Genomic DNA, 25,235 nt, shown 5'->3' on the forward strand with positions numbered 1-25,235 from the left:
CCTTCTTAGCCACCCCCTACCCAGACTGCTTCCCTCACTCACCAAGAATTCATGACCCACTGACAAAAGCTTTGCGTTAAGCCATCCTCGCCCATTCTGGGGCATCTTCCAAGGCCTCGCTATATTGCTCAAGGACATACTGGGTAGTTATCTGCTGACTTGATTGTTTTTCCCTTGTGATGTAAACTTAACAATGAAGTGAGCTAACACCCTAACTATCCAGAAGGGTAACCTCATAAAGATGGACAACAAAACCTGTCGGTTTTCTTCCTTTACCATTCTCATGCCCACCTTCAGTTACAGATATGGTGTTACAAAGAAGAGATTTTCATGAGTTTATTCCAGTGATGATTCAAAAGTCCTGTTATCCTTCTCCCAGTCCTAGGGGGCAGGGGGACAGTTAGGAAGGAATTGGTCAGGCATTTTTCCCTAAAACTGGAGCACACACTTTTCCATTGAGCAAGTGGCTGTTTAGTGCAAGCAGCTATTCGCTGCAGTCGCATAAAAGGAGGAATACAAAGAATACCCTCTCTCTGTATAAATATAAAGGAGAATATAGTCGAAACATATTCTCTGCCCTCTAGGACCTTACAACAGGGCTAGGTTGTCTTGCAGGGTCTGACCTGGTCTAAAACTTAAAACTTCCATTTATGGAAGAGATAAAAGTTCCAAGATAGGAAGGGAGTTTTTGTTTTGTGTCTTAAGAAATTGGAACCTGTATCCTCCTCCTGCAGAATCGCTGGAGGATTCCTATGAAAAATAAGTGGACAGGGTTTCAGGTCCAATTTCCTTCCCTTGGAGGATTCTTAGGTGCTCCTTAGGTGTACTATTATTCTGTTCCCCCATTTCTCTACAGAGTCTGTCTGGATGCATAGAGGCGCCTCAACGTACCCCCTGAAGCCTCTCTCTTTCCTCCGGCCTCACAATACACAGCAGCCCAGAGCAAAGCTTCCAGCAGACTACATTCTGGCGCTGTTTTTTTTTTACCACCCCTCCCCCTGAATGTGCTAGCCCTGGGCCTCACAGAGTGGACCCCTAAATTTTATTAAACTTAAGTAATCACACACAAATGCACTCTGCCCCCATCCGCACTCCCAGGCTGCAGAGATTTTATGCCTTATTTTCAGCACGAGCTAAACTCGGACAAGGAAGTCTGAATCCCATAGGGTTCTTCCTTGTCTCCAGTTTGGTTTTATTTTAAGCCCAACAACCTAGCTCCACATCCCTTTGGGCGGCGGTTGAGGACCAGCCTCGTGGATATCAAAAGTGACCCCTTACCGGGCGCAAATTGAGCGAGTTTAGGCACGAAACCCGCCCAGCAACTCGTGGCGTCATCACGCCCTGCGTTCCGATAGGCCCTACCCACTCCACGCGGGGTGGGGTGCTCTTAGAGCCCGCGGTAACCCAGTTGGAGCCTGAGGTGACCTCTTGTGGACATATACGGAAATGCACTCGAGAGGCTCAAGAAAAAAAAATCAACACACTGGAGCCCTCCAAAGCAAGCCCCGCAAACTCATAAAGGCTCCTCCCCGCTCTTTCTGCGAAGATCCGCCTCCATCCTGCATCTCGGCGGTTGACTTTTTTCCCCTTTGATGACTCGGCCATCGGCCAGCCCGGCCTGGCGTCTCCCAGAAGGCCCGGCGCCGGGAAGGGGTTTGCAGGTGCTCCGTCATCGTGCGGCCCGACGCGAGTCCGCGCTCGTGTGCAGGCCCGGCTCGGTTCCTGGTCTCCGGTGCGAGGGTTCACGCGAGGCCCCGGCCTCGGTCCCCGGACTAGGCCGCGACCCCGGGCGCCATGAAGCAGGAGGGCTCGGCGCGGCGCCGCGGCACGGACAAGGCGAAGCCGCCGCCCGGCGGAGGGGAACAAGAACCCCCGCCGCCCCCGGCGCCCCAGGATGTGGAGATGAAAGAGGAGGCGGCGGCGGGTGGCGGATCAACTGGCGAAACTGATGGCAAGGCGGCGGCTGCGGCGGCTGAGCACTCCCAACGAGAGCTGGACACCGTCACCTTGGAGGGTAAGAGAGCCCGGGCCGGGGACGTGCCATTATCACGGGTGACAGCGCCGCGGTGATCCACCCTCTCCTTGGGATCCCAGCGCAGCCTCCACCACCTTGACTTGAGGGTTCCTTGGGATCACCCCCAAATGCCTGCCCCCACTACCCTGACACTCCCGACCCCAGCCCGGATAACTGAACATTCTCTCTAGGCTCAGGACTCCTCCCTTCGCACCCCCCACCCCCCACCGGGGATTGCATCTAGAAGTAGGTCTCACTGGGCCCATAGACTTTCTCTTCTGAGTTCTCTCCTTTCACCTTATTACTCTATTTACATCCCACCGGACTGATTCTAGTGACCCCAGTGCACGATTGATCTCTCTAAAAACCGGTGTCTGTATTTATGTTTGAAGGGGGTCAGAATGACGCCAAATACTGGCCCCTGCATTTTAAGAATGGTTTCTGTTGTCTTAACTACCTTTAGCAAACTCCCCTCAAAGAGCCCTTTCTCCCTAGTATCTTGCTTCCTTGTTGCTGTACTTGAGGTGCCCAAACGATCCCATTGCTCTTTTTCTTTCCCTGCAAGCCCTTACTCCTACTCTGTTTCTAAAGAGTTTAAACACATTACACACTTCACCTTTTTAGGTGTCGGATGTTTGTTTGAGTTCCTAATGTTCACCTTCCACGTAAACTATATACCACTCCCATTTCTTTTCTCCTAGGTGCCTGTTCCCTGTTTCCCATCATCCTCTTGTTCCTCCAAGTTCATATTTCACTTTTCCTGCTTAGAGCATCCTGTCCACATTTGGAGTGGGTAGAGTGAGAGCTTCCCACTGTGACCCTGGTGCTCTTTTCTGGTTCTGGATCACGTAGGACCGGACTGTTTATCGGGTTTTCTCTCTACTTAACTGCACGAGAAACTAGCTCGGAAACATTGAAATAAGCAAAGTTAGGCTCCTGGGTGGTGCTTTGAGGATGTGATAGTGTTGACTGCCTCAGCTTCTACTCTGAAGTTGGGTAGCAGGCTCAGTATCTAATAAAGATCCTTTTACATAAAATAACGATAGTCAACCAGTGGCAAAGGTGCCATTCAGCATTACCTACTGGGTATATACATATGTTTCTTATAAACGTTTTAATATGAGAGGTCTAAAGTAGCAGGGGGAAAAAAAAAAACCAACCGTGGTTAACATTATTTCCTCTGAATTTTTGAGCTACTCTCCCATAATTGAGATCAAGTTTATGTATACAGTTTGGAACAAGGCATAACTAAATACAGATGATTTTGTGTGTTTTCATGTAACATGTCCATAAAGCATTCAATGTATTCCAGAAACATTTATTGAATAACTGATATAATGGCTAAGAATGTACGCTCTGAGATTAGTTTCCTTATCTCTATAAATGAAAGTAATAGTACCTACTTAATTGGGTTGTTGTGAAGATTAAAATGTTTACAACTGTGCCTAATACATGATGAAAACATAGTAAAATCCTCCATAAATATTAGCTGTTATTACTATTATATCGTTAATGTGACCCCGGCACCCGATGCTAAAAATACAAAGGTAACTGAGAAACTACCAATTGATTGCATTCCCTTATTTTTGGATATTTAAGTTGTTTCTATTTTTCTCTGTTACAAATAGCTTTGCAACCATCATCTCTGTTTCCAAGTTTTTGATCTACCTCTATAATTATTTCTTCATTAGATATCCCTGAATTGAAAGGGTATTTACGTTTGTTTTTAAGGTTTTTGGTAGATACTGTCCAGAAAAACTGAACTGATGTACATTATACGAGCAGAATTGTCTTGCTCACCCCTGTACTCTATATGTTATCATTTTTAAATACCACTAGAATGGTGGTATACTGTCCAGAAAAACTGAACTGATATACATTATACAAGCAGAAGTGTCTTGCTCACCCCTGTACTCTATATGTTATCATTTTTAAATACCACTAGAATGGTAATTGAAAAATGTTTCCCCTTGCGGTTATTTGAATACTAGTGAAATATACTTTTCACGTCTGTTATTTGTCGTTCCTCTTTTTGTATTGTCCATTCGTGTTCATTTTTATTTATTTATTTTATTTTATTTTATTTTTATTTTATTTTATTTTATTTTTGGCTATAAGCGGGCCTCTCACTGCCGTGACCTCTTCCGTTGTGGAGCACAGGCTCCGGATGCGCAGGCTCAGTGGCCGTGGCTCATGGGCCCAGCCGCTCCGCGGCATGTGGGATCTTTCCCGACCAGGGCACGAACCCGTGTCCCCTGCATCGGCAGGCGGACTCCCAACCACCGCGCCACCAGGGAAGCCCCATTTTTACTTATTTTAATCCTTTATACAAGCTCCTTGTAGAAAAGGAATATGAATCTCTGGTCACATGTGTTGCAGATATTTTTCTTCTGTTTACGGTTCTCAGAAGGATTTGAGACGTCTCTTCCTATTTGAAGATATGCTAAATCTCCATGTGTTTTTGGTTTTCATTGTTTTTTTCTTTTTTCTGTCACCCTCTACTCCTTGCCCTACCCCGGCTTTATTTTTCTTTGTCTCTTGGTTATGTCTTAAAATCAATGTATGGCATCCATAACTATTGCTCTTAGGGCAAAAGCGGTGATTGGCCACATCCTGCCATTTGTAAGAGGCTCCCTAGGACTGCTGGGCTGGAGTGGCGGGGGGGTGGGGGGAGTAGGAGTTGGAATTAACATTTTTCTCCCCTCGTCCTCCACAGACATCAAGGAGCACGTGAAACAGCTGGAGAAGGCAGTCTCAGGCAAGGAGCCTCGGTTCGTGCTGCGGGCCCTGCGGATGCTGCCTTCCACATCACGCCGCCTCAACCACTACGTTCTGTACAAGGCTGTGCATGGCTTTTTCACCTCCAACAATGCCACTCGAGACTTCTTGCTACCCTTCCTGGAAGAGGTAAGTGAGTCAGGCCAGCGTGAAGGGTGCAGGCTTGGCTTGACACACACATTCCACCCTGTGTAACTGTTTCCTATCCTGGAGACCTGTCTTGTTACCTGCCATAGCAGAGTCATGAAGCAAGACAGCCCCTCTTGATACTCATTTGCCCTCTAAGAAGGTGACCGTCCTTCTGCCCTGTAGAGTCATTCTTTTTTTTGTGTGTGTGGTACGCGGGCCTCTCACTGCTGTGGTCTCTCCAGTTGCGGAGCACAGGCTCCGGACGCGCAAGCTCAGCGGCCATGGCTCACGGGCCCAGCCGCTCCATGGCATGTGGGATCTTCCCGGACCGGGGCACGAACCCGCGTCCCCTGCGTCGGCAGGCGGACTCTCAACCACTGCACCACCAGGGAAGCCTAGAGTCATTCTTCTGAGTCAGGAAGAAGAGCCAGGAATCGGGACCCTTCCAGCCACACTCATTTCCCAGCACCCCCAACAGGGGCCTATTCCACCGCCTTTTTGCCTCCAAAGCTTCACCATGATGGATGTATAGAACAGTGGTTAAGGGACTTCCCTGGCGGGTCCAGTGGTTAAGATTCCTCGCTTCCATCCCTGATTGGGGCACTAAGATCCCACAGATCCCACGTGCCGCGTGGTCCGGCCAAAAAAAAAAAAGCAAGAAAAAAAGGAACAAAAGAACAGTGGTTGAGAGCACAGGTTTTGGAGGGGGTGTTGAATTTGAATCCAAACGCTACCATTTGGTATCTGTGGGACTTGGGCAAATGACCTAACCTCCTTGGGCCTCATTTTCTTCTCTTGGTAAATGTGATGAACAGATTTGGGGGGGCGAGGAGGAGGGGGAAAGCTCTTAGAACAGGGTGCGGCACAGAGCACATGTTGATGAAGTTAGTTTGCTGGTGGTTGCGGTCTCCGTGCCAGGAGGAACGTCTCCTTTTCCTTTCTGGCTGTAAAACTCCCCTTATCATCCATGATACAGTTCGGGTCCTGCCCCCTCTCCAACCTCACTGGCCCTTCAGCCACCTTTATCTCCCTAAAATCCTGGATGCTTACAGTCTGTTTCATAGATGTAAAAACTCAGAGAATCCTTGAGGTGGACAGTGAAGACTTTACTGTCTGGGAAAAAGGAAAAGCACCCTCTCCCAACCCCACCTGGAATGTTTTTTAACCTTTACATCTCTAAAGTAACCCACCATGATCGTCTTTTGATCTATTACACATTATTCCAGTTTTGGTGACTAGATCTGAAGGTAAGTACTATGTATATGTCAGTTTCCCCAAAAATTCCTTTGTTCCCACCAAAAAAAAAATTTTGTTTGTTTGTTTCATTATTCTTTTTTTTTTTTTTTTAATTTTGGCCACGCCGCACGACTTGCAGGACTCAGTTCCCCAACCGGGGACTGAACCCAGGCCACGGCAGTGAAAGCCCAGAATCCCAACCACTAGACCACCAGGGAACACCCTGTCTCATTATTCTTGATCTCATCTCTAGAATTGTATCCCTTTATTAACCCTGCCTGATAGAATTCGCAGTGGTTCCAGGTATGGTGGTTTAATCTCGACTTAGACTGTAGGCTCTCTGAGGGGTCCTTACGTCATCCTTTCGGTCCACATTATACTCTGTAAGGATGTTACACTCCTGTAACCCTTTTCTGAATTTATTGTATTGCCAGCCTCCTTGACTGCCTTCAGAAAGAGACTGTGTCATCTTTATTTCTGTATCCCCAGCACCTAGAAAAATCTTGGCGTGTAGTAGACACTTATTAAATATTTGTTGAAATACATAGTGAGTGCTTAATAAATTCTTGGTTGACTGATCTGACTGAGCTCTTCCACGGTAACTCATGTCCTCTCCAGCCCATGGACACAGAAGCCGATTTGCAGTTCCGTCCCCGAACAGGAAAAGCTGCGTCGGCTCCCCTCCTGCCCGAAGTGGAAGCCTACCTCCAGCTCCTCGTGGTCATCTTCCTGATGAACAGCAAGAGCTACAAAGAGGTAGCCAGGGCCGGTGCAAGTGACTGACGCGCCCCAGGCGGGGTGTGGGCTTAGTGGGGGAGAGTGCCTCTAGTGAAGAAATCGACAATCGCTGGGTTATTAACTGTCCCCCAGGCTCTTCCCCCGTGTGGGAATGCACCCCGCCCCGCATCCGGGGAAGACCCCTCAACTCCTGCTCAGGCTCTGGGAAAGGGCTGGCAGTGGTCACTCTGTACCCGTCTGTGGCGCGATCCCAGTATAGTGGATGCTTTTGAGAAGAGTAGATCTGGAGACAGAAATACCTGGGTTCAAATCCCATTTGTACCTTAGGCAAATTAATTTCTCCTAGCTGTGTGTAAAATGAGACAAACTGCCCACCTTAAAAGATTATTCTTAGTATTAAATAAAATAATATCTTTTAAAAATACTTAGCACAATGATCTGCACGTGTAAGCATTCGCAACATTTTAATAAATGGTAGCTATTATTATGAAACTGAAAGACTCCATTTTGGATACCACTCTTCCACCACGCCTTCCAACCGGGGCCAGCTCCTTTGTCAGGCTTAGCTACTGTCCCAAGAGCACGCCCAAAAAATGACAGGTCTCCTCAGTCCTCTGTTTTGTTTTTTCCTTGCTCTGCCACTGGTTGGCTTTTGTTTGGTTGGTTTTTAGAGATAATTCCCTCCCTTGAAAGTGTACAACTCAGTGGTTTTTGGTATATTCACAAGGTTGTGCAACCGCCCTCACTATCGAATTCCAGACCAGTTTAATCACTGCCCCCACCAAAACACGCCGTACCTATCTGTAGTCACTCCCTGTTCTTCCCTCACCGCAGCCCAGTCATCTATTAATATTTTGTGTCCCGTGGATTTTCCTATTCTGGGCATTTTATCTACATGGAATTATATAATATGTGCCTTTTGTGTCTGGCGTTTTTCTGTAGCATGGTGTTTTCTAAGTTTGTCCATGTTGCGGCATATATCTGTACTCTGTACCATTTTGTGGCTGAGTAAAATTCCATCATATAGATATACCACATTTTGTTTATCCATTCATTGGGTGATGGGCACTTGGGTTGTTTCCACGTTTTGGTTATTGTGAATAATGCTGATACGAATGTTCGTGTGCAAGCTTTTATGTGAATGTATGTTTCCAGTTCTCTTGGACGTATGCCTAGGAGGGGAATTGCTGGCTCCGTGTTTAACTTTTTGAAACACTGACGCTTGATTCTCTTTTGGCTGCCTCCCCAGGCACAGAAGATCTCTGATGACCTAATGCAGAAGATCAGCACTCAGAACCGCCGGGCCCTGGACCTCGTGGCCGCAAAGTGTTACTATTACCATGCCCGGGTCTATGAGTTCCTGGACAAGCTGGATGTGGTGCGCAGGTACTGTGGCCGGCGGGCTGGCCTGTGGCCCGTGGGGTCAGAGACATGGTCAGGCACTACCACAGAGCTGTGGACTTGCAGGGGGCCGTGGGCTGGGAGATGTAACGTGCCCAGCAGGAAGTGGGGGTAATAGTTAACACGCCCTGAGCTGTGCGAGGGTTTGAGAGCGAGGCTGAGACTAGATGAGGAAACGGAGACGACCAGTGGCCTGTTAAGTCCTGTCTCCCAGGTTCTTCCCTTCACCACACGTCAGGGGAGGACTCGTTGGTGGGTCAGAGGTACAAGCAAGTTCAGGCTGGAAAACCTTTCACTCCTCTGCTTGAAACCTGCAGCGGCTCCCTGTTTCCCTCAGGGAAAAGCCACAGCCCTCACGATGTAAGCTGATAAGGCCCCACGGGGTCTGGCCCCCGTTCCTGCCTCCTTGACTTTATTTCCACTGCTCCCCCGACGCTGGCCGCCTCGCTCCATCGCGAGCACGCCAGCGCACTCTTCCCTCGGCCGAGAACGCTCTCCTCCCTGCCTCCTTCAAGCCTCTGCTTAGCTGTTACCTTCTCAGTGAGTCCTACGCTGACTGGGCTATTTAAAGGTGCAACCCCATCCTCCTCTCCTCCTGCGGTTCCCGTCGCACTTACCCTGATTTCGACGTCACCCCACCACCTTCTGTTGAGCTGCATGGTACGCTTATTCATCGTGATGGCTGTCATGGTACGCTTACTCATCGTGATGGCTGTCTGTCTCCCCCCACTAGAATGCAGGTCCTCTGAGCAGAGTTCTGTCCTTCTGTGCACCTGGACTAGTGCTTCATTTGTTGAGTATTCAGTGAATAACCAGAAAAGCAGTTTGAATCACTTTTTTAGGAATTGAGAGAGAATGGAGCGGTCAGAGGCAGCTTGAAGAGTTGTCGTGTGAAGGCTTTGACCTCCCGTTTCTTTCCTTCTGGAAGCTTCTTGCACGCTCGGCTCCGGACCGCCACCCTGCGGCATGACGCGGACGGGCAGGCCACACTGCTGAACCTCCTGCTGCGGAACTACCTGCACTACAGCTTGTACGACCAGGCCGAGAAGCTGGTGTCCAAGTCTGTGTTCCCCGAGCAGGCCAACAACAATGAGTGGGCAAGGTACCTCTACTATACAGGTGAGCAGGGCCCGCCCCCCAGCCGGAAGGTGTGTCGGGCTCACTCGGTGCAGATTTGCTAAGAAAGTGGTGCCCTTGGTGCATAAGAGTGCCCATTTGGCACTCTGGTTTGCGGGGGGCTGGAGTTTGGATCACACCATCCTCTTGATCAGTTCTCTTCTTTTCCACACCCAGGGCGCATCAAAGCCATCCAGCTGGAGTACTCAGAGGCCCGGAGGACAATGACCAATGCCCTTCGCAAGGCCCCTCAGCACACAGCTGTCGGCTTCAAACAGACGGTGAGCAGCAGTTCTCACCCCGTTGACCCCCTTACTTGTCTGATACCATGTTAGTGCCGTTTCCCTATCTGAGGAGCCCAGGAGGTCCTTAATCTTCTTACCCTAAAGGTGGCATCTCATGTCTGTTTGCACGTGACACTGTTCAAGGCACGTTAGGCAGACACTACCTGCACCTCTGGCAGTTTATGTTCCCAGTATTCTCCCTGGTACGTAGGTTTAGAATATTCCTGATTCCCCAGAACGCCCTATAGTCATTCCAGGTGAGGGCCTGGATTGTGTTGATAAACCCCAGGCTCTTACCTGGTCCCTCACATGCCCCTTCGGGAGCAGTGTTGTCTGTGGCCAGGGAACCCAGAGCTCTCCCTAAGGCTGGCTGACTCAGGTGGAGGTAAACCTTGGCCGTGGCAAAGCCGTCAGTCACCAGGTAGTTTTTGGAGTGCTGACCTTGACGCTGGGCATTATGAGGGATAGAAGAGAAGAAGAAGAGGTGGTGCTCGCCCTTGGAGAGAGAGAGCAGGAGCACTGGCTCAGAAGGCTGAGGGCCTGTGCAAAGGCACAGAGCCTGGTAGCCAGGATTAGGACCCAGCTTTCCCAGCTACAAACCTCTGCTCTCACGTTAACTCCTAGTGCCCTTGAAAGAGAGCAGGGTGAGCACGGGCAGTAACTAGCTCAGTGTGGTGGGAGGTTGGTTTTGTTTCAGTTCAGAAGTTCAGAGAACGGCAAATTCAGTTGTGGTCAAACAAACTGATCTTAAATAGTTAAATTTGATCCGGGTTTTGAAAGATGGGTAGAATTTTCATAGAAAGGAATGGCTTTTCCGACACATGGGGTACACTGCACAATGTGAGATTGCTTTTACAACGTAGGACACACACTAAGGCTTCTTCAAAAATTCACTAAAAATACAGGTAATTAACATAAAGGCTGTGTCGTGCACCAGGGAGAGGTCTCGTGGGGTAAAGCAGTGTTTCCAGACCAGATCTTGCTATGGATGGATAAGGTTTCACAGTTTTCTGTGGTGGAGCCAGGTCGCCGGAAGAAGGGTCAGAGGGCGCTGGAGTGCGGTCTTTGGCCTGTAGACTGTTGGCCAGGGAGCCAGGAAGGAGGTGGGAGGGTTGCCTGAGAGGGTAAGGGGCAGAGTTGGGGAACTTGCCACCCAGAGAGACTTCAGCAAATGGGCGGTGGGCCAAGGCCTTGAACAAGGTGGGAGGAATGGGATCGAGGGCCCACGTGGAGGAGCCAGCGTTAAGTAGAAACAGGGAGAGTGAGAACGCGTAAAGAGAGACATCGAATTTAACTTGGAGTCCAAAACGGAGCATGTTAACAGTGTATCCATCCGTGGAAAATCCACATTCTCGCCTTAGGTGATCTCATTTACCTTCATGGCTCAGCTGTGACCTCCATGATGCTTCACCAAAGTCCATTATGAACTGTCTTAATCTGCTTGGGTTGCTATTACAAGACTGGGTGGCTTAAACAATAGAAATTTATTTCATCACAGGTTTGGAGGCAAGAAGTCCAAGATCAGGATGTCAGCATGGCCGGGTTCTTTCGAGGGCTTCTTTTTTTTTTTTGCGGTACGCGGGCCTCTCACTGCTGTGACCTGTCCCGCTGCGTAACACAGGCTCCGGACGCACAGGCTCAGCGACCATGGCTCACAGGCCCAGCCACTCCGTGGCATGTGGGATCTTCCCAGACCGGGGCACGAACCCGTGTCCCCTGCATCGGCAGGCAGACTCTCAACCACTGCACCACCAGGGAAGCCCTCGAGGGCTTCTCTTTTGCTTGTAGTTGGCCATCTTCTGACGTCTTCAAATGGTCTCCCCTCTGTGCACGTCTGAATCCTAATCCTTCTTATAAGAACCCCAGTCATATTGAATTAGGGCCCACTCATATGACCTCATTTTACCTTAATTACCTCTTCAACGGCTCTATCTCCAAATCCAGTCACATTCTGAGGTACTAGGGGGTTAGGGCTTCAGCATATGAATTTGGGGGTTCACAGTTCAGCCCATAATACAAGTTCTGACCCCTTTCATGAAGCCAGACCTGCAAATCCGACTTCCCACCACGCATCTCTGTGTAGAGACTGCCTGACTCCTCAGCCTCGGCTTGTCCAGACGGGCCCTTCTGGGCACCCCTCCCCAGTCCTTGCTCCTGCCCTCCTGATCCAGATAGGAGCCTCCGGGCCATCTTGGACTCCTCCCCCCGCCCCCCCCCCCCACCATCACTGAGTCGTCTGTTGATTTGCCTCCATGGCTTTTGTATTGATCTCTCTGATGTTACCAGTGCCCTTGTTCAAGCCACTGACCCTGCTGGTCGCCATCCTCCCCTCCACCAGCCCAGCTTCCGCACAGCTGCCTAACTAAGCGGAGCTCCAGGCCCCTCTGCCTGGCCCAGGAAGCTCGCATTTCTCCCCATTGCCCGCCCAGTAGAGTATTCTAAGTCTTGTGAAGTAGGCAAGCCAGGTATTGTTGTTGTTATGCCCATTTTAGGGAGGTGGAAACCAAAGACTCAGTTGCTCGGCGTTTCCTAGCTGGCAAGTACAGGCTAGCTAGTTCTGTCTCCAAACTCAGAACTCAGCCTGGCATTCAAAACCGCATGTCCCCGGACGGGCCCCGCTCATCTCTCCAGGTGGCCCCACACACACCCCCTCCAGGATGCCGGCCTCTTCTCCAACCTGTTCCCTGGGCTGAAACGTCCTCCCTCCTTTTCTGCTTCATCAGAATCCTTAAGGCATGTGTTAACTTCTGCCGTCGGCATGGCTTTGCCCTCACTCGTGGGGTACGCCGAGAGCCAAGGGACAGGGCAGCCTCGTGGGTGTGTGTGGAGGAGCTTAGGGTCCTTGCCCAGGGGTGGGCACCATCAGCCACCACCCGTTTTAACCCCTTGCCTCCATCATGACACTTGCTGTCACGTGGTTTAGCTGTCTGTGCTCCTGTCCCTCCTGCCTGGTGGGAGGCTCCGTAACTGCTGGGCATCATCCCTCCACCGTAGTCGTCCTTGCACGGTGCTGAATCCACGGGAGGCGCCGTTCAGAAGTACCCACAGTGGTATTTGGAGGAGGAGGGGCCCCATTTTCCAGCCAGCCGGCTCGCACGCTGAGGTTCTGCAGGCCCTTTCCTGAGCTTCTGGCTCTACCCAGATAACTAATTTTACACGTAGTTCACCTCCCCACCAGCATCTTCGGCTGTGACTCACATTCCACTGCCTGGGCCTCTCGGCCCCGCTTCCTCACCATTTCTGAGCCATAGAACCTACCCATCTGCCTGTCCTTTAGAACTTTGCCGTTTCAGGGCGCTGTGCACCGATTGGCCAGATGAAATGCAGCTGAGGGCCTGGTGTGGCCAAAGGGTCAGAAGCTCACAAGGCCTGTCTCCCAAGGCAGAGCTTCAATTCCACGCCCAGCACAGCTTCAGGATTTTTTCCCTCTCCCTGTGGGCCTGGTCCCAGTGCCACGTTCCTTCTTTCCCTGTGTGTCTGGCTGAGTTGAAGCCCCATTTCGTTCTCTTCTCCCACCCGGCGGGGCTCCCTGCCCACTGTGTTCCTGTGTCACACTCTGCCAGGTGCACAAGCTTCTGATCGTGGTGGAGCTGCTGCTGGGGGAGATCCCGGACCGGCTGCAGTTCCGTCAACCGTCCCTCAAGCGCTCACTCATGCCTTACTTCCTTCTGACCCAGGGTAAGGGCTGGTCCCCTCCCAGAGCTTGCTGGACCCCTGGCACTGTGGCCCCTTTTTTGTGTGCACCCTGTGCAGCGTCTGATCCACTCCTCTCCCCACTGCAGCTGTCAGGACGGGCAACCTGGCCAAGTTCAACCAGGTCCTGGATCAGTTTGGGGAGAAGTTTCAGGCAGATGGGACCTACACCCTCATCATCCGACTACGACACAACGTCATCAAGACAGGTGTGGAGCAGGGTCTGAGGGGCCCCTGGCAGAGCGGGACCCGGACTGGGCTTCTCCGGGGGCAGGGACAACCCTGTGGGCGCCCGGGCGGGTGAAGGGTCTGTGCCCGCCCCATCTTCCCCACCGCACCTTCCTCTCCCAGGTGTGCGCATGATCAGCCTCTCCTATTCCCGAATCTCCCTGGCGGACATCGCCCAGAAGCTGCAGCTGGATAGCCCAGAGGATGCAGAGTTCATTGTTGCCAAGGTGGGCCTGGCTCAGGGACCGCGGTTGTCACCTTCCTGCCTTATTTCAGGGATGGGGGTGGGAGGAGGTTGACCAAGGAGGGGAATGGCTAAAGCAGTGGCCTAGTCTTCAGGGAGTGCCCGTCTTGCAGTGAAGCCAGGAAGTTGCCATAGAGAGAGAGAGGGTGTGTGTACGCAAGTGAGTGTGTGAGAGATCAGGAGGACAAAGAGGTGGGACAAGATGTTCTAGGACTTGGAAGATGGACTTTCTGGTGACTCTTCCTCCCGTTTGGGGCCTGCAGGCCATCCGGGATGGCGTCATTGAGGCCAGCATTAACCACGAGAAGGGCTACGTCCAGTCCAAGGAGATGATTGACATCTATTCCACCCGTGAGCCCCAGCTCGCCTTCCACCAGCGCATCTCCTTCTGCCTGGATATTCACAACATGTCTGTCAAGGTGCGGAGCCCTGGGCTGCAGAGGCGATGCTGGGCAGCAACATGCCTCCCTCCACACCCACGGGTTCCTCAGGGAAGACTGGCTTGGTTTGGGGCGCAGTTCCCAGACGATCTCTGTAAAATCACTGGGGGTCCAGAAGGGGCAAAGGACTTTGCTTGTGGGACCACAACACCTTCCCTTTGCTCTTCAGGGGTCTGGTTGCCAGGGAGGATCAGACAGGGATTCAGAGTGCAGTGTTCTGGATTTGGTTCCAAGTTTGAGTCATTTACCTTCTCTGAGCCTGTTTCTCCTTCTGTGAAGCTGATAATGAGGTATTACCTGCCCTGCCTGCTTCGCAGGGTTGACGGGATTACATGAAATCACTGTCTTGGGGGCACTTAGCGAAGTCTGAACTGTGTAAAAGGTAGGGCTGCCATCTCCTTCCACAAAAGGCTCTTAAGCTCTTACCCTGGGTCAGGCGCTGGGTTAAGTGCTGGTACTGTTGGGCTGCCGATTTTTTTCCTGCTCTCTTCCCCCAGGAAACCAGGGCTATAGCTTCACTTAAAACCAGGCAAACGCTGTGCTCTGCTAGACAGGAAAGGCCCTTTGTGATCTGGTCCCCTGCGTCCCTGGCCTGCCCCCCCCAGGACCTCTCCGCCGACCCCTCCCCTCCACCCCAGTTGGCCCCACTGAACTCAGGCCGGGCCCGCTCACACCCTGGATCCTCTGCCTGCAGCGCCTTTCCTCCACCCCACAGCCCGTCCATTCTTCCTCTTCCTTCTCACTGCCAGTCCCTCTCCCGGCCCGATCAAGAGGGTTAATCATTTATACCTCTGGCTTCTTCTCATTCTCCATCTTCAGCACTTATCCCGTGGTGTTGTAGTAACGAATTAGTCCCCATGCCTGGCTCCCCCACTGGACTGAGCTAGGGAGTGATTACCTGTCCCGCGCATACCCTGGCGCCTGGCACGCGGGAGCACGACGAGCGGGTGTTACACTGATGCCTCCTCTTCACCTTGTTCCTCTCTCTGTTGTGCTTCAGGCCATGAGGTTTCCTCCCAAATCGTACAACAAGGACTTGGAGTCTGCGGAGGTAAGCTGCCCTGTGCTTTGGGTAAGACTGAAAGATCAGACCTCCCTATAGCGAGGGGAGAGGGGAGGTTTCTGGAGGGGCTGGGCAGCTCCGGAGCTTGGGCAGTCTCTGGCCCTGGGTGGAGACGCAGTGAGAGAGCCCGACCCGGCCTCAGCAGCCCGGCCCCCGCCCCCTCTTTCCCCAGGAGCGGCGGGAGCGGGAGCAGCAGGATTTGGAGTTTGCCAAGGAGATGGCGGAAGACGATGACGACAGCTTTCCTTGAGCTGGGGGGCTGGGGAGGGGCGGGTGAGTGGGGACTGGCTCTTTATCCTTCCCCGTTGGGGGTCCCCTGCCCAGGGAACCGGCCCCTTTTCCCACACGCTGCACACAGACTGCATATGTGCAGGGGGTGAGGCGTGCAGGGAGCCAGGCACCCCCACCTCATCCCAGGGCCCCTCCCCAGCCAGTGACGTAGCACACGTGGGCAGGAGGGCGAGCAGGCAGCCTCCCCAGGGCAGGGTCCTGGCTAGCAGTGTGGGCAGCAGGATGGGAGGGACTAGCCCTGTGCTCTCCTCCAGGGAGGAGGGCACTGGAATTGGGACGTGTTAGGTTGTATGTTTTTTGAAGCTTCAGTTGTGATTTTTAAACAATAAAAAGTTCTCCAGGACTCTTTGTGCATCAGTTAATTACTCTTATCTCACTCTCACATGTGCAACTGTTAACAGGCCCAGATCTTTTTCTGGCCTGGGAGTGCTAACCCCAGGCATGACCCGAGGACCCAAAGCAGCTGTAGATGAAGAGGAGGCCGAGGGCTGGGTGGAGAGACTCTGGTCTGGGATCAGAGGGCCTGGGTTTACTCTTTCATAGCTAACTGGCTCTCGAATAACTGGCAGCTCTCCAAATTTCTCAGGCTCCTTTCCCATATCTGCCAAATAAATGATTAGACTCAGTGACCTCCTGGCTCCAAACCTGGGAACCTAGGCTTCCAATGGATCGAACACAAGGTGCGAGTCTGACCCTCAGGTGAGGTTCGCAGGGGAGAGGAGGGTCTCCAGCAAGGCTGCAGCCGGTGGAGAGCAGGGTTCTGCCCAGTGGGCCTTAGGGAGTGGGGGCTGGGCTCCTTCCTGAGAGCAGAGCGGGAGTCAGGCGAGAGGGGCTCCCTGTGGACCCCCAGCCCACCTCCTCCAGCTGCACGTGGTGGGAAAATGCACCTGCCAGGGTCTCTGTAAGTCTCCCAGCCGCTGCCAGCGGCGCTCCCCACAGTGGGTCCTTCGCGTCACTGATGCTCTCTGGTTGGCACCTGGGGCGTCGCCGTACACGCACCCTTCGTTCCTGCTGAGCGAGCTCTGCTATCAGAACGATGCCTCGTGGGTCTGTGCCTCTCCTCAGCTGCATTCCCTCTCCTGGCCAGCTCTCGCTCTGCTGGTTGCCACACATCTTCCAGGCATCCTGCCTCACAGTGATTCAACTCCCTGGCGTCTGAACCACTCACTGGATGATCAGATTCTCTTAGGAGGTTGTCGCTGTGAAAGCCTTATCCTCCCAACTAGATTATAACTTCTTAAAGAGCGTGAGGCACTTCTGTCCCCCCAGGGCCTTGCCCAGGACCTGGCACGCCGAGCCGGTTAACGTCTTGTTTGTTAGGAAAGGTACACCATGTGTTCATCACCAACTGCTGATTTTCATACCCCGATAGCCCTAACTTCCAGCAAAGGCATGTTCTAGACCGGCCTTGCTTTGGTTTCTGATCCCACCGCAGCCTTGGTCACAGTGATGTGGTTTTGCCCACTTCCTTTAAGCTGCTGCCACCTCCCCAGGTAGTGAAACTTTTTTTTTTTTTTTGGCTGCATTGGGTCTTCATTGTGGCACGAGCTTTCTCTAGTTGCAGCAAGCAGGGGCTACTTTTCGTTGTGGTGCGCGGGCTTCTTGTTGCGGTGGCTTCTCTTGTTGCGGAGCACGGGCTCTAGGTGCGTGGGCTTCAGTAGCTGTGGCACATGGGCTCAATAGTTGTGGCTCACGGGCTCTAGAGCGCAGGCTCAGTAATTGTGGCGCACAGGCTTAGTTGCTCCGCGGCATGTGGGACCTTCCCGGACCAGGGCTCAAACCCATGTCCCCTGCAATAGCAGGCAGATTCTAAACCACTGCACCACCATGGAAGTACCTAGTGAAACTCTTTAAAGTCTGCTTTGTGAAACGGCACTTTTTTTCCCAAGCTCCCCCTTTGATCTTTGTGGAAGATGTTATTATTCCAGCATCCAAACTTTCCATTATTTTTTTTTAAAGGATTCAATCTTTTCCCCATTTTACAGGTCAATTCAAAAATCTAATAGATCTTTTTTTTTAATTTATTTATTTATTTTTGGCTGTGTTGGGTCTTCGTTTCTGTGAGAGGGCTTTCTCTAGTTGCGGCAAGCAGGGGTCACTCTTCATCGCGGTGCGCGGGCCTCTCACTATCGTGGCCTCTCTTGTTGCGGAGCACAGGCTCCAGACGCGCAGGCTCACTAGTTGTGGCTCACGGGCCTAGTTGCTCCACGGTATGTGGGATCTTCCCAGACCAGGACTCGAACCCATGTCCCCTCCATTGGCAGGCAGATTCTCAACCACTGCACCACCAGGAAAGCCCCTAATAGGAGATCTTTAATTCCCTTCCAGGAAGGATGGGGACTAACGGTGAGCACCCCTCTGTGCCCCTTCCGGGGTGTGAGGACAGGCTTAGGTGGGACGTGAACACTGGCCTACGTGATACCAAGTTCAGGTCATGTTCTGTAGGCTGTGCAGCCTTCTCCCAGCCTCAGTCTGTGGCTCTGTTATCTGGTTGGTTGGTTGGTTGGTTGGTTTTTGTCCCTACATGGCTGTCCTTCTGGCCCATGGCCACTTTACCTGACCTCTAAAATGACTTTCTTTTTGAGTGTGTGATAATTAGTTGTAATTATTATTATTCCCAATGACACATCTTAAAGTCAGCACCCAGCCCAAAGTGCCCCATACCCTTTCCTGGTTGGTAATGGATTGGAGAGTCTATCATCCTGTTACACAGAGTTGGGGTCATTTGTCATGATTTCCTGGTTCTCAACCACCTTGAGTCTATAGACCATTTTTCTGTCTGCTCACGGTCTGGAAGTTTCTTGTAATTCATCGCCACTGGCTTAGCTTTCTTTTCCTGGAGAAGTTCAGTGTCATCTTTATGCTTGGAGAGTTCCCTGTGTTCTCTACCTTCCAGGTTTGTTTTTTAATTAGAAAACTACAGAGAAGGACAAAGAATAACATAAGAAACACCCATGTACTTTCCACACAATTTTAATAAATATCAACCTTTTGTTATCATGTCAAGTTTTTTCATGCAAGATAAAACATGACACATAAGTTAAAAGCCCATCTTCCTTCCCCAGGCCTCCTCCCTCCCTCCCTAAAGGCAGCCACTCTGATGAATTCAGTGGGTATCCTTCCAGTTTATGTTTTTATACTTTTACTACAAAATATAGTATTGTCTTGAGTTTTTAAATCTTTGTAAATGATGTGTCACATGAAAGTAAGTTCCTTTCACTCAGTATGGGTTTTGAGATGTAATCATGTTTAAACCCATGCCCAGCACTGTTCTAGGGACTAAGAATACAACTGAATAAAACAAACTGTTTTCCTCGTGGATTTTCTTTTTTTTTTTTTTTTATTAGTTTCTGCTTTATAACAAAGTGAATCAGTCATACATATACATCTGTTCCCACATCCCCTCCCTCATGCATCTCCCTCCCTCCCACCCTCCCCATCCCACCCCTCCAGGCGGTCACAAAGCACCGAGCTGATCTCCCTGTGCTCTGCGGCTGCTTCCCACTATCTATCTACCTTACGTTTGGTAGTGTATATATGTCCATGCCTCTCTTTCCCTTTGTCACAGCTTACCCTTCCCCTTCCCCATATCCTCAAGTCCATTCTCAAGTAGGTCTGTGTCTTTATTCCTCGTGGATTTTCTATTGTGGAAGGGTGGAGAGGCACATGAGGTATGAATGGGCCACAATTTATTTGTTTATTAATTTATTGGTGGCCATTGGTTTACTGTTATAAACAACACTGCAGAGGACATTTCTGTATGTCCCCTTGTACATATGTCCTGTGTACTAGTTTGCGAACTTTTCTTAAAGGGCCACGATGGTACGTTTTTTAGGCTTGTGAGCCATATGCTCTGTCACAACTACTCACTTCCGCCCTTCTTGAAAGGGGCCTTACATAAACAAAATGTAAACAAATTATTTATGAACACTGGCTTTTCATGATTTTTACCTGTGATAAAATATTCTTTTGGGGCTTCCCTGGCAGTCCAGTGGTTAAGACTCCGTGCTTCCACTGCAGGGGAGCGAGGTCCCTGGTCAGGGAACTATGATCTCGCATGCTGCGCAATGCAGCCAAAGAAAACAAATCTTTTGATTTTTTTCCAACCACTTAAAACATGTAAAACCGATTCTTAACTCAGGGTGTACCTATCTTGGCCCACAGGCCAAGTCTGCAACAAAGGCATTACGCCGGAGCCTTTATAAGGCCACTCCAAGCCCAGTTCCAGATGGAAACAGGGAGTGGAAGCCGCTCACCCGCTCTGGCCATTGAGAAATAACTGGAAAAGACTTTAGGAAGCTGGAAGGATGAATAACAGCTTCGGGGGGGGGGGGGGGTGTCTCTGGAGCCAGGACCTTTGCCAGATCATTTCAGTCTGGCTCAGCCCGCATGTGTCAGGACTGGTAACCGGGCTTTCTCTCTGCCTGGTCTTTATTCTCTCATGGGTGGGGCTGAAGTCTGGATTGAGCCATCATCCAAGAAGTACATACAGCTCTCTGAACAGGGAGACAGTGTAATAGGAAGGACGGGGGCTTGGGAAGGCTGATCACAAATCCTTGCCCTGCCCCCGACTTGTTCTGTGATCTTGGGCCTTTCGGTTCTCTCGGCTGTCCCTTGTCTATAATGGGAATAATCCACACGTGGTTGATAGGATGAAAGACAAAAGTGTAATGGAAAGTGCCTGGCATATAAGAGGTGTCCGGTAACTGCCAGCCAACGTTCGGATTTTCTCTCTATGGAATGGAGGCCAGAACACCTCCCTGGTCAGGCAGTTCACTTCCTCTGGAAGTAGCCCACCCCATCCTCCAGCACCTCTGGCGGTTAGAAAGCTCTCTCCTTGAGCTGAAAGCTGGCTAGCTGGGCTTCCACTCCCTGTGCCACTTCTAGCCCTTGAGACCACACAACAACCTCTCCTCTTGACCAGACAAAATGGCCTGTTTTCTTCAAATCATAATCGCAAGTCCTTTCACCATTCTGGCCACCCTTGTTAGAAGTAGCATTTTCTGAGCCAAACCTCTGACACACTTGGACTGTAAGTGAAAATTAAAGTTTGGGTCTAGAGCTGGCCTGGTTATGGTTGAGGAAGGCCAAACATTGGTCAAGAGATTCAATGGTGGGCACTTCCCTGGTGGTCCAGTGGTTAAGGATCAGCCTTCCAATGCAGGGGACGGGGGTTTGATCCCTGGTCAGGGAACTAAGATCCTACATGCTGTGGGGCAACTCAGCCCTCTCCCTCTAGAGCCCGCACACCACACCAAAATACCCCGCGTGCCACAAGGAAGATTTCGTGTGCCACAACTAAGACCCGACGCAGCCAAATAAATAAATAAATTTTATGTAAATAAATAATGAATGAATGAATGAAAGAGTTTCAATGGTTAAGAGTTTAAGACTCTGGCACAGTGCAGACCTTGGCTCTGCTAGTTTTGGGCAAGTCAACCTCTCCAAGTTCAGATTCATCTTCTGTAAAAGGGGAAATGGTTCTGGTACCTTCCTCATAGGCCTATTGAAAGCAGTGCATTTGCCAATGTACAGGGCATGCTCTGCACAACATCTGGGGCGGGCTGGGTCCTCTGGAGGTTCTTAGGGGGAAGGAGAGGAGGCATGTTTGTGAGAACCTCTGCCATCCCCCCACAGTTCTGTTAAACCCACCCCTCTCCTCCCATGGAGGTGGGCGCAGAACTGGGCTTAATAGGAGCATGGTGGCCAGTTGCCTGGCCTAAGGTGGAGCTGGGGGCCAGGGCTGTCCGGCAGGACCAGGGACCAGAGGCAGGATGGGAATTGATTAGCAGGTGAAGGCCCTGCCAGCTGTGGCCACCAGGGGGCACCCCCGCCCCAGAGATGGCCTGGCCCAGTCAGACACACCCACTCCTCATCCGAAGAGACTCTGTTGTGGCCCGTCCTGGGGTAGGACAACGTTCTGTTGGGACAGAACATGACAGTCTTGGGTGCGGTTGGTCAGACTTCCCCAGGCAGGCCCCCATGGCCTGTGGAAAACTCTCAGGCCCAAGGCAGAGGTCGGGATTATAACTGACTCTGCTACCCATGACCTTGGGCAAGCCTCTTCCCTCACTGGCCCGGTTCACAGGGTTGGAACAGACTCCAAAGTCCCTTCCAGCGCTAACAGTACGTGGTTCTCGGGTTTGAAGCCGGGTGGTTTCTTCTTTCTCACCCTAGCGCTTCTCCACTCAGGGCAGCACACTCATGCCCGCTGGCCGTGAACCTGGCCAGGGAAGCCACCTGTCCCAGACCCTCAACTTCAAAGCACTGCGACACTAGGGGGGAGGGGTAGTGCGGGCGGGGGTGAGGAGGAAGGGCAAGGTCAGGTGAACCTGAACCGAGAGCCTCAGTGGGTCTTACTTCATTCGGCACAGACATCCGGTTTCCTCTGGTCTCTGCCAGGATTCCGGGGGCTTAAAGGAATGAGTCATGGGGGGGATTGGGGAGTTCCCAGCTAACCAGTTCGGGACAGGAACCAGGATGATGCCTCTCAACATGTGGGGTGGGGACAGGAGGCAAGACCCCAATGTTCCTATCTCAGGCCTCTGGCCCCTCAAGAGGGCACTCAGAGAGGCAGCCTCTGGGAACTGGGGGGGATAGAAATAGGGCAACTAGTTTCTTCCTTCTCAGAATTGGGCGCCTCGGGACCAGGTGGCTTGAGAATCCCAAGGGAGAGTGGCAAATGGGGCTGACCCAGGAGACGTGCCAGGAGAGAGCGGGAGGGAGGGCCCCGAGGCCTAGGCTTGCCGCTTCCCTGGGGTCAACCAGACTCCAGCCTCCCCGGCTTTTATCATTTTATCATTGGCTCAGCTTTTGTTCAGCGGTTCACTTCAAACACTCTGGGGCAATTCAGACCTGGGTGGGGCTGAGGGGAGGAAGGGAGTTTGAGGGGGGCAAGACGTCAAAGAAGAATCAGAGATTCCACAATTTCACAAAACTTTCGCAAACACTTTTTTTGTCCCAACCCCCCTGCACTGTCCTGGACACCAAATTTGCATAAATCTTGGGAAGTTATTACTAAGCCTTAGTCGCAGCACCAGGTAATTTCCTCCCAGGCCTCCATGGGCTTGTGTATAAAGGCCCCTGGACCTGGTCCCTGACAGAACCCAGAACCTACAGACCCATCCAGACCCCTGGCTGAACCTGCTGCCCAGAGCCCCATGAAGCTGATGGGTGAGTGTCCGGGCCCCAGGAGGGGAGAGCTGCGGGGTCGGAGTGGCAGAGGGCAGGGTCCCTGGGCTCCCAGAAAGGTCTGCACGTCTCCTGAGCCCCTGTCTGCTCCCAGCCCTGCAGCTGCTGCTCTGGCACAGTGCACTCTGGACGGTGCAAGAAGCCACACCCCTCGGCCCTGCCAGCCCCCTGCCCCAGAGCTTCCTGCTTAAGTGCTTAGAGCAAGTGAGGAAAATCCAGGCTGATGGCGCTGAGCTGCAGGAGAGGCTGGTGAGTGAGGGCAGCCTGCGGAGGGACAGGGAGGGGACAGAGATACTGCAGCATCGGGCAGGGAGGAAAGAAGGTGCGCGGGGCAGAGCCGAGGGGAGAGAGAGAAGCAGAGGGAGGCAAGGGGAACCGTGGGAAAGGGATGTGGGATGGGAGAGGAGGGACTCAGGGGAAATGGGAGGAAATTAGGGGAGGCAGGGCCCTGGGCGGCTGGCGGGGAGCTGGGGGAAGAGCCTCCAGGGGACAGTGCTGGGGGGTGCTGCCTGGGGTCTGAGAAGCCTGGCGGGACGTGGAGGGAGGGGAAGATGTGGATGTGGAGGGATGGGGGCACTCGGGAAGGAGGAGCCGCCCGGCTCTGCCAGCCCTCCAGGGGACAGTGCTGGGGGGTGCTGCCTGGGGGCTGAGAAGCCTGGCGGGACGTGGAGGGAGGGGAAGATGTGGATGTGGAGGGATGGGGGCACTCGGGAAGGAGGAGCCGCCCGGCTCTGCCAGCCCCCTCACTCAGCATCCTTCCCATCCCCAGTGCACCACCCACAAGCTGTGCCACCCTGAGGAGCTGGTGCTGCTTGGGCACTCTCTGGGCATCCCCCAGGCTTCTCTGAGTAGCTGCTCCAGCCAGGCCCTGCAGCTGGTGAGTGTCCAGAGGGGAGAAGGGAGATGAGGGGACGGGCAGGAAAGGATGACCTGGAAGGCTCCCCAGTCCTCCAGGCTCCATGCTGGGGCCCTGGGGGGAGCAGCCCAGGCAGCGTCCCCTGACTTTCCTATCCCATCTCCCAGACAGGCTGCCTGCGCCAACTGCACGGCGGCCTCTTCCTCTACCAGGGCCTCCTGCAGGCCCTGGCGGGGATCTCCCCAGAGTTGGCCCCCACCTTGGACATACTGCAGCTGGACGTCACCGACTTTGCCACCAACATCTGGCTGCAGGTGAGTCTCTTTGGGAGCAGCAAGCGTTAGGGCCCCGGACCAAGCTGGTCCCCAAAGGTGGTGCTGCCAGCCTGGGGACCCCAGAGTCCTCTACAGCTGGGGCAGGAACAGTCTCGGTGGGCTGGATGTAGGAAGCTACCACCTCATCCCAGGACCCTCCCCCATTCCCCCTAGTTGAGGGCATGAGGCAGGGTCACTGGACCTTAAAGAGACCTGGGTTCGGTCCTGGCCCCACCATGAACCCTGGATCGTCTACAGCCCATCAGCCCTTCGTCTTTCCTCCCTGTGCTGACTACACACTCAGCAGGGCCTGATTGCTGACCTCATCTTCCCCCACAGATGGAAGACCTGGGGGTGGCCCCTGCCATGCCGCCCACCCAGGGCCCCATGCCGACCTTCACCTCGGCCTTCCAGCGCCGGGCAGGAGGGGTCCTGGTTGCTTCCAAGCTGCAGAGCTTCCTGGAGCTCACGTACCGTGTCCTGCGCTACCTGGCCGAGCCCTGAGCAAAGCGCTCCCCATCCAGTGTATTTATCTCTATTTAATATTTATGCTTATTTAAACCTAATATTTAAAGATGGGGAAGACAGAAAGGAGCCCCAGACTCCTGGATCCTTCCCTCCACCTCCAAGTTTCATTCTCCCGCCTACAGCAGGGAGAAAAACTCCCGTCTTCCCGTTCCCTGGACTGGGAGGGAGTTGGTAAATACCAAGTATTACTTCCTGTGACTGCTCCCTGCCTGGCTCCATGGTGGGCTCTGGGGAGAGCCACAGCGAACCCCTACCCTGAGGGTGCCTACCTCAGGGCCCTTGGAATCATCGGGAAGTCTCCCATGTGGGGGATGAGACAGCCCTGTTTAATATTTAAACAGCAGTGTTCCCCAACTGGGTCCTTGCACCCCTGGCTCTGGCCTGACTTGGCTGTTTCCCTCGAGTCCCCTTTGCCTCAGGCACGAAGCCCATCAGAGGCAGCCAGAGCCAGGACGCTTGACCCTGGGGTCCCGCGAATTTGCTGAGGAATCGTTTTAAGATTTTTTTCGGGCACGTTTTGACTCCTTGTGTGGGGAGCCCAGGCATTCATCAGCGACGCCTCTTGTTTTTCTGGATGCGCTACAGACACCATCAGGCTAGTGGCGCCTGCCCCGTCCCGCTGGGGTCAGGGTCGGGATTCTGACTCCTTTTCAGGCTGGGCAGTCATGTCTCTGCCTTGCTGGGTGGGACT

General features: G+C 52.5%; 2 protein-coding genes across 2 annotated transcripts; both read left to right on the top strand.

Moving 5' to 3' along the window:
- Positions 1 to 1,657: 1,657 nt before the first annotated feature.
- PSMD3 (proteasome 26S subunit, non-ATPase 3) lies at positions 1,658 to 15,998 on the top strand. Its single transcript, XM_079728650.1, has 12 exons — positions 1,658 to 2,014; positions 4,731 to 4,921; positions 6,776 to 6,913; positions 8,145 to 8,281; positions 9,225 to 9,415; positions 9,590 to 9,693; positions 13,260 to 13,374; positions 13,479 to 13,598; positions 13,741 to 13,844; positions 14,125 to 14,280; positions 15,302 to 15,352; positions 15,537 to 15,998. The coding sequence occupies exons 1-12, from the start codon at positions 1,795 to 1,797 to the stop codon at positions 15,612 to 15,614; spliced, it is 1,605 nt and encodes a 534-aa protein (XP_079584776.1). The 5' UTR covers positions 1,658 to 1,794; the 3' UTR covers positions 15,615 to 15,998.
- A 98-nt stretch (positions 15,999 to 16,096) lies between these two features.
- Positions 16,097 to 24,520, top strand: CSF3 (colony stimulating factor 3; the record flags this gene model as incomplete). The annotated part of the gene is made up of 7 exons (XM_079728659.1): positions 16,097 to 16,147; positions 16,520 to 16,702; positions 22,759 to 22,828; positions 22,941 to 23,095; positions 23,616 to 23,723; positions 23,870 to 24,016; positions 24,356 to 24,520. 7 exons carry the CDS (start codon positions 16,097 to 16,099, stop codon positions 24,518 to 24,520), a joined length of 879 nt encoding a protein of 292 aa, XP_079584785.1.
- Between the last annotated feature and the right edge of the window lie 715 nt (positions 24,521 to 25,235).

Source organism: Hyperoodon ampullatus (genome assembly GCF_949752795.1).
Source record: "Hyperoodon ampullatus genome assembly, contig: scaffold_514, whole genome shotgun sequence".
NCBI classification, from domain to species: domain Eukaryota; kingdom Metazoa; phylum Chordata; class Mammalia; order Artiodactyla; family Ziphiidae; genus Hyperoodon; species Hyperoodon ampullatus.